Below are 8,132 nucleotides of genomic sequence, written 5' to 3' on the forward strand. Positions count from 1 at the left end.
TTTTATCTACTAGCAATAACAAAATTATAAAAATAAATAAGTCTATTCACTGTGTACATATATATATAGTTGAAAGTCTCCCTAAAACTATTTAACATAGAAATTGAAATTATTACAAGTCAACAACATGCTAAATATTAACAAATGAAGCACTCAGTTGTAAGTCATGGAACTAAAAAAATCAAAACTGTCATTATCCTACAATTTTTTACCTTAAATCAGAAGTCACATACCATAATTTAATACCAACATTAAACCTTTAAAAATACATGTTTTCTGAAAAATCTTTCAAAAATAAATCAGCCCTAAAGCATTCCGTTAAGACAAAAACTACAATACACAATTAATGTCAGTTGCCATGTTTTACAACAGAGAGCCTAAATTTTTAAAAATAGAATAACAGTTAGAAAAGTTGTTTAAATTTTTTAATGAAAATAATAAAACAAATTTTGGAAAATGTGTCATAATTATATGGTCATGAATAAGGGAAAATGAGATATCATGACCAACTAAGCTTGTAAATTATAACTCGACCAAAAAAATCTGTGCTTGAGTTAAATTTAAAGAACAATGACTTGAGTTTTGTTGGATGTTTTAAAGCGAACTGTTGAACAGAATTATTGTCCTCAGGGAAAAAACACACTTCTTCACTATAGCCATTTGATTCACCTTTGAACACTAATTCTTTGGCAGTAAAGCCTCCTTGAAATTGAATGGTGAAAAATGTAATTTCCATCTCTTCTTTCAATTTAACTTTTACCCACTGGGGTGATCCCTAAAATAAATTAAGATAAAATGAGATTTTATAATTACAGAATAACATAAAATAAAGTTTTAGTACATATTTTTAATTAAAAACAATGAACTTTGCCAATCAAGAAAAATATGACAGAAAAAAAATGCAAAAAATCATTCCAATAAATATTTAGTGTAACAAAAGCCACCTTTTTCAATATACCTCAAATAACATTTGGCTGGGAACCAATATTATGAAGGTAGAGGGAGTGTAGTTTATACTAAAAGATTATGTATTTGTTTCAGGCCAAGCCAGTACATTATGAAGAATTTAATTGATATATTATTACACAAGATATTGAGATTTTAACTTGTAGAGACTAAATTTAGGATGAATTTGGTTTTATTAAATTTTATCTCAACAATTCCATAGTAGAATTATTCAAGAAATATTTATTTTTTTATTTAGTTTATTAATTTAATTTTTCCTTTTTCCACTAAATTCTCAATTTTAAATTAGTAAATATTTATAATATAATAGGAATATTTATGACTTAAGTTACCATTCTGTTTCCTAGAACTATATTCTGTGACAAAAATGTGTACTATCAGTTTTATCACATGTGACGTTTTCCTCACATTATTAAAATGCCTCATCCAGTAAAATTTACATTTTTTAAAATCTTAAAAATGATAATTCACAAGGATCCAAATTTCGCACCGACATAGTTCAGTTGTTTGACCATATTCTGCACACTATGTAACAAATGTCTAGAGTGCTGATGACAGAACCTTAGTAGTGATTGATAGAATTATTTTCAATAAATTCATTTCCAAAAAATAATTCATAAAATATATAAAATGCAACAAATATTTTCTCTTTTCTCAGTGAAAAGAGAAGGTCTTTATTATTTATCAGTTATTATAAGCATCATTTATCATTTCATTTTACCCTCACAACTAATTAATTAATAAAATATATGAAATAGGAATAGGACTTATTTTATTATTTTCCAAATAGTCCCTTATTTTTTTATATAAGGTTGGAGTGTGGTCAAATAATAATAGACTGTTTTCTTCTTTGATCACACACCAAATCAATTTCTCCTTGAATTCTATCTATGCTCAACAATATTTCTACCACTATTTTTTTTTTCGACACAATCCAATAAGCCAGGAGGATTACAGGCAATCACTCACTCATTATATGAAAGTTTAATGGAGGTACAACCTGATGCAAGTTTGAATCATTAGTAATGACATATAAAATTAAGGATCAATTGGGTATTATTTTAAAAAATATATGTATTAAAAAAAATCACTATTCAATTCAAAGAATACTAAAAAGATTATAAAATCATGTTAATTTTAATGGGATTATTGTTATGGATACTGAGTGAAAAAGTAAAACTAAAACATTTTACTCACTTGATCAGAATTCCAACAGGTTTCATCTTGACCATCAAACATGTTTTTTTTCCCAAATTGTTTCACATCTTTGTTAAGAACAGAACTCACTCTGTAAAGAAAATATACATTAAATTCATAAAATTTACATATTCTAAAAAATAATCTTAAAATACATATATCTATTTCAATGGTAAAGTAAACTTCATCACATTTCTGTAATTCTACAAAAAAGTTTTAACAGACGTTTTCCTCTGAATAAAAGCTGTACCAAATGTTATTTTAAAGGTATGCAATTTCTTTCACAATGTGTCTACTATAAAATTACTAAACTTCTGAATAAATCAAATCATTCTATGCCTTTGAAATATAGGACACTATCACATTTCCTTGATCTTCCAGGAAAGCAGTAAGAACTGATGTTTCTCTATACATTAAAGTGTACTGACTAATCTTTCTTTTAAAAACATGTAGCACCCCTTACAATTGGTCCAGGGCATAGTTATCAATGCCAGGTAAGGCATTAAGAGTTGAATGAAAAAGTATAACAATGCTAAATTAGTTAAATTGGATGTAGTGTTTTCTATCTCTGTGGTAGATATATTTTTAAAATAATTTCATGACTTCTACAATATAATTAAATACAACAACTCTGTACTCTCTTAGCAAACAACCATTATTCATCAATAATGTTCACTAAAAGCAAGTCCAAAAAGATTTTGAATGCTTAATTCAATAAAAAGAAGAAAAAAAAAACTGACACAAATACAAATGATGTGATATAGTTGACTGTAGATGTAATTTAAGGACAAGCTGGTCATAGGATGAAGTAAGTGAGGAAAACACACTGATAAGAAGGACTTATTTTTGATCAATGTCAACCTATATTTTAGAAACCTTTAGGTTCTTTGAGGCTGTGGGGAAGCCCTACCTACAAGAGAATCCCTTACACGAAGGCCTAAAATATAGACCAAAAGATTAAATATAGTGTCTCACTAATTTGTATATCTTCATTGACAACACAATCTCTTAGCCCTCTCCTCTCCACCCCTCCCCTCCCCAATCAACTTCTCAAAAATGAATTAATGCACGTTAAAAAAAAATACTCATAATTTGTAAGAAAATTGATTAATAAAAAATTGTGAAAAGAAAAACTCCTCAATTTGTACATCAACGAATAAATATATTCTTAAATTTCTTTTGTTTCCATACACCCAATGTTTACACAAATTACAAAATATCTAATAGCTGTCCACAAATTGAAACATTTTTCTAATGCCAATATTAAATGTTGTACAGCAGTTGTAATCTCTCTAAATAAAGTAGAAAAATAAATCAAAATACCATTTAATTAAATTAACTAATATTTTTAAAAAAGTATAAACTTAAATAATGAGGTTTAATAAGTTGATCATCTTTTTCTCGCATAAAATAAAATAATTCTTGATATTTATTTGACTACAACTGAACCAGAAGATGCAATTAAACCAGAATCAGGACCATAAAAATTAGATTAATAAAAAAATAATTTGACAGGAATAGCAAATGGCTTATCAATATTTAATCAACTGAACTACCATCTCAAAATAAAACTGTTCTCTATCAATTAATATGTTATTTCCTACATAACCATTTTAATTTTATTATTATTTAATTTAGAACAAATTATAATTAAATGCACATAGATGTACATCTCTACAAAAGAAGAATACTAAAGGAAATTTCAATATATACAAGCTCATTCCACAAGCAATGTTCGTGTAAAATATTGATATTACTCAATGCTGTCATCTAACATTGAAAACATTGGTGTAAATACAGGTTTTGGTAATTTTATTAAAAACATTTAAAACAGGGATATTCATATAACTCATCTTCATTACTGATACAACATAAGTTCTTGACAAGTACAGATAGAAAATGTTTTTAAAATTCAAGCCGAACATTATGAACTAATTTGTAATTATTGTAAAACCTAAGGATTGGTCATTCTTATTTTATTCAATAGAAAACCTAACATCAGGATGAGTACTAACTGCAATAAACTAAGAATATAATGAAACATTTGTGTGATAACAGGGATAGAGGAAAACATTAAAACATGACATGGACAAAAGGAATAATATATATTATTAATGAAAGAAGGGAAACTTATACAAAATTTTAACAGGGCTTAAACCTAACAACAAACTTCATATTAACATTTGCTAACATGCACAAAAACCACTACTCAAAACAAAACGTTTTGCATTATGATACATAGCATAAAATAAACTTATACATTCCAAATATAATTATCATTAGTAACTCAAGAAAAAAATTATTAGAACTATGAACTCACACAACACTTTCAATTGATTCCATGTTGACAATTTTTTCGCGGCTGGGCAGTTACCGTTCAATCCAAAGATGTACTAGATCAAAACCATTAAGTGATCGATTCTCAAAAATTAAAATACCCAAAATGTGTTTAAACCTCTACTTCAATTAAATTTAATATTTTATAAGAGTAAAATTATAGAATGATTTACAGGGGTTTATTTTTGTATTTGTTGTACAGGAGTTATTAAAAAGAAATGAGATCGTTAAAAAAAAAGTGCTGTGTTTGACAGTGAAGAAGCCCACCAGACCCACTGTATGTCTGTTCCAGAGCGGCTTTTGCTGCTGTATCATAAGAGAATAGCACATCAAGACAAATGACATATCAAGTAAGTTTTGCATAGTGATAGCGGTAGTGAATTTGATAATTATCTTATCAAAAAGATTCTTGATGAGAACGGCATTCTACAGCTATTAATAATGCCTTACAATGCGTATTGAGGTTAACGGCTTCATTGCAAGAGATAATAAAACTATTTTAGGGACTGCCATAGCCATTCTACATTCCCATGGAAAATGCCGTCCTCAAGTGCCGAATTTACTAGTTCTGCAGTCTATATTTTTAAAAGAACTGCCAATACCTGCATACCTGACATGACGCCAAACGAAGTTTGGTCAAAGAAGAAGGCGAGTATCAAACATTTACGAATTATTGGAAGTGAATGTTATGTCCACATTCTGAAATAATTTTGAAAGAAGATGGATAAAAAAGGTTTTAATGCGTGTTCGTGTGTAACGATAAAGATATATATGTAACGATAATTACGTTCTTTATTCGTCAATAGAACAATATTTACACTTACTTATATAACACATCATTTATAATTTACAGTTTTTTTAGATAACAACACAAGTTCTTCCTAATTAAATTTATTGTAATTAATCATATGGCGAGAGGTTTCAAATGGGTTTGCCACTAAAACAAATGTAAAATAATGAAACTTTAAATGAATTATAATTAAAAATAGATTTAAAAGAAATATACTAAAGAAATAAAAAGATTGATAATAATTTCGACAGTGCCAAACCCATTTCACACACTCTCTTTGCAAACGTCAATCATTGCCGCTGAAGACGTTAATCATGCCACCACAAGGTGAAAAAGGAACGCTCGTTGGCTATGGTTTTCCGTGGTTACAAAATATAGATTGGAGGAAAGAGAATTTTAAGATCGAGAAATGTTACGTTTAATGGAAAACCTTTCACTCATAAAGTTTCAGAGATGCAAGATGAGGATAAGAAGGAAAATAGAAGGCCTAACAACAACATAGAGGAGGAGATGGAATCTATACGGACTGAAACCGTCACCCAGATGACGGAACGAGAAAATTAAGAATTTTGTATTAAAAGCTGGATTTAGCATTATTACTGCTGATTTTTGCTTATTCATCAAAATTAATAATGGTTATAAAATTCTGTCAACTTTATATGTTGACGATGGGTTAATAGCTTCGTCTAACGATGAGGATGCTTTATCTCCGATTGAAGATATGAGGAAAGAGTCTCAAATTAAAGCTCAGAAAGCTGACTTTCATCTTGGTTTGGAGATCTCAAAAGAAACAAGGTAGGGATCAAAATTTGTCACTCTTATAGCAAAGATCTTTTGAATAAATTTCAAATGAATGGCTGTAAATCGGGGAGTACACTTATCCTTAGTAGTGGTGTGGATGATGTGCATTCTGAGAAAGATGTTTCTAGCAATCCCTACAAGCAAGCCGTTGGGTCATGGTGTCAACGAGGCCAGACTTAGCCAATGCTGTTGGGGTAGTAGTAAGAAGTTTAGAGAATCCTACAGTAGATGACTTTTCTAAGGTGAAACGAATATTTCAATACCTAAAGGGTGCCCAGGATCTGGGAATAAGCTATCAGAAAGGCCAGAATAAGGGATATCTGACTTGCTACTCCGATGCAGATCCTGAAAAAGATGTTACTACTGGAAGATCAACTACCGATATAGTTAGATTGTACTCTAGTGGTGTACTTTCTTGGATTAGCCAGAGGCAGGTGTCTGTCGCCATTTCTATAACGGAGGTAGAGATCATTTCGGACAGTGAGGTCACACAAGAAATAGTTTGGTTAAAATAAATAAATAAAACTCTTATCAGAATCTAAAGGATTTCAGGGAAGGCTAATTGTTCGTATATAACAACACTGCTATAAAACTTGCTGAAAATCCGATGCGGCATAAACGTACGAAACATATAGCTATTAGACCTTTCTTTGTTCGAGAAAAGGTTCAAGAGGGTGAAGTTAGCATCAGAAGACACCGTGAACCAAATAGCCAGCAGTTTGACAAAACCCCTTCTAAGTCAACAGTTGAAGAAATTAAATACTGTAATTGAACTATCGTCATGAATTGTGAAGGAAGTTGTTGAGTTTGCATAATTCCTTATTGATTTTTGGGTCGATATTTTATTTGTTTTCAATCTGCTTCCCTCCAGAATATTATAATGTGTCTGCTATAGGGTTCCTGAAATGTATGTTGTTTTCTTTTAGTACATGTGATGTATAATAAATTATTTTTTAGTTATAGCCCAATTTTATTTCTTTTAAAATAACTCAACACGGGCTACCGAACAAATTATAACTCACGGGAGCTGCCTTCACAGCCGAGAGCGGCCAAGAGCCATTAAGTTCGATACTGATACCTAGTGTAGTTACCAACACGTAAACCAAGATCAAAAGAAGCAATCATTTGATATTAATTTATTTAAAATACTTTAATGTTACCATTATATGGCAATATAATATATTTTAGTATATATAAATGTATTATTTAAATGAATAAAGAACAAATAAGATTTCTCTCATCCATTATAAACTAGTCTCATACATGGAGTGATTCTCGATTGCCTTTTCACGCATAGGGATATCACTAGCTAAGATTGTTTTATATTGTTATGGCCATCTTATTCTGATATGATAATTGGAATTTCGATTATTTATATCAACTGAATTTTTTTCTCTCAAAATCAATTTCACGCTATAAAATGTTTTGAGTAGGTCTTATTTCATATAAGATAAAAATAATATTGATACAATGTAAAGTAAATAATATTCAGGGCTGAGAAAAGAAAGGTTATAACAATAGTTAGCGCTAAGCTAAGCTCATAAGTAACTAAAATTAAGGAAATTATTTAAAATATATTTTACGTACGGTGCAGATTTTGTAGGAATTACAAACCCTTCAAATGTAAAGGAATTTATCAGGAAAAGATTAATAATTGTTTTTCTTTATTAGAATTTCTTGATATTTTTTTTAGTGTTACAAGCACATGTTTATAAAAACTTTTAGTTAGAAAAACCTAGTGCTAAAAAAAAAAATACAGTATTCAACTTTCCACCTTTTTTTATCCTTAATTTTGCTGTTTCCCTGAAAACATGTTAGTAGTAGACCTCTTTAGTTCGAGTAGGTAAATAACCTCTTTGGTTTCTTTACTACCTAAAACCGGACGCCGCCAAATTCAGAGTTAGCCAAGGCTTGTGGGGATATAGTACTTTTACTGTAATATGTGTATTGCAGATTTTAGAAAGCTTGTTTTACTAGCTCAGTTTTACGAATGGGTTTTACACTTATTGGATTAAGTAAATGGAGGTAGGTATTATTTTAT

The 8,132-nt window shown here is 29.5% G+C and overlaps 3 protein-coding genes across 4 annotated transcripts in view; 2 read left to right on the forward strand and 1 right to left on the reverse strand.

Moving 5' to 3' along the window:
- Window positions 1-4,616, reverse strand: LOC106683310 (nuclear receptor 2C2-associated protein). Its single transcript, XM_014424685.3, has 3 exons — window positions 4,484-4,616; window positions 2,164-2,254; window positions 1-775 (listed from the first exon to the last, which is right to left on the reverse strand). The coding sequence occupies exons 1-3, from the start codon at window positions 4,504-4,506 to the stop codon at window positions 500-502; spliced, it is 390 nt and encodes a 129-aa protein (XP_014280171.1). The 5' UTR covers window positions 4,507-4,616; the 3' UTR covers window positions 1-499.
- A 1,630-nt stretch (window positions 4,617-6,246) lies between these two features.
- Window positions 6,247-6,606, forward strand: LOC136796630 (uncharacterized). The gene has a single exon (XM_067050913.1). The coding sequence runs from the start codon at window positions 6,247-6,249 to the stop codon at window positions 6,604-6,606; it is 360 nt and encodes a 119-aa protein (XP_066907014.1).
- A 1,368-nt stretch (window positions 6,607-7,974) lies between these two features.
- The window catches only part of LOC106683314 (uncharacterized), a 34,972-nt gene continuing 34,814 nt past the window's right edge, over window positions 7,975-8,132 (forward strand). Inside the window, exon 1 of one of the 2 annotated variants that reach the window (XM_014424691.3) lies at window positions 7,975-8,116. Coding sequence is in view for 1 of the 2 variants with exons in the window: in XM_067050912.1 (XP_066907013.1) it covers window positions 8,111-8,116 (6 nt within the window). In the remaining variant the exon portion in view is untranslated. The remainder of the gene's footprint in view (window positions 8,117-8,132) is intronic. The other variant, XM_067050912.1, reaches the window with a different exon arrangement.

This window comes from Halyomorpha halys, unplaced genomic scaffold (genome assembly GCF_000696795.3).
Source record: "Halyomorpha halys isolate HHAL.00 unplaced genomic scaffold, Hhal_1.1 Scaffold477.1, whole genome shotgun sequence".
Lineage (NCBI taxonomy): Eukaryota > Metazoa > Arthropoda > Insecta > Hemiptera > Pentatomidae > Halyomorpha > Halyomorpha halys.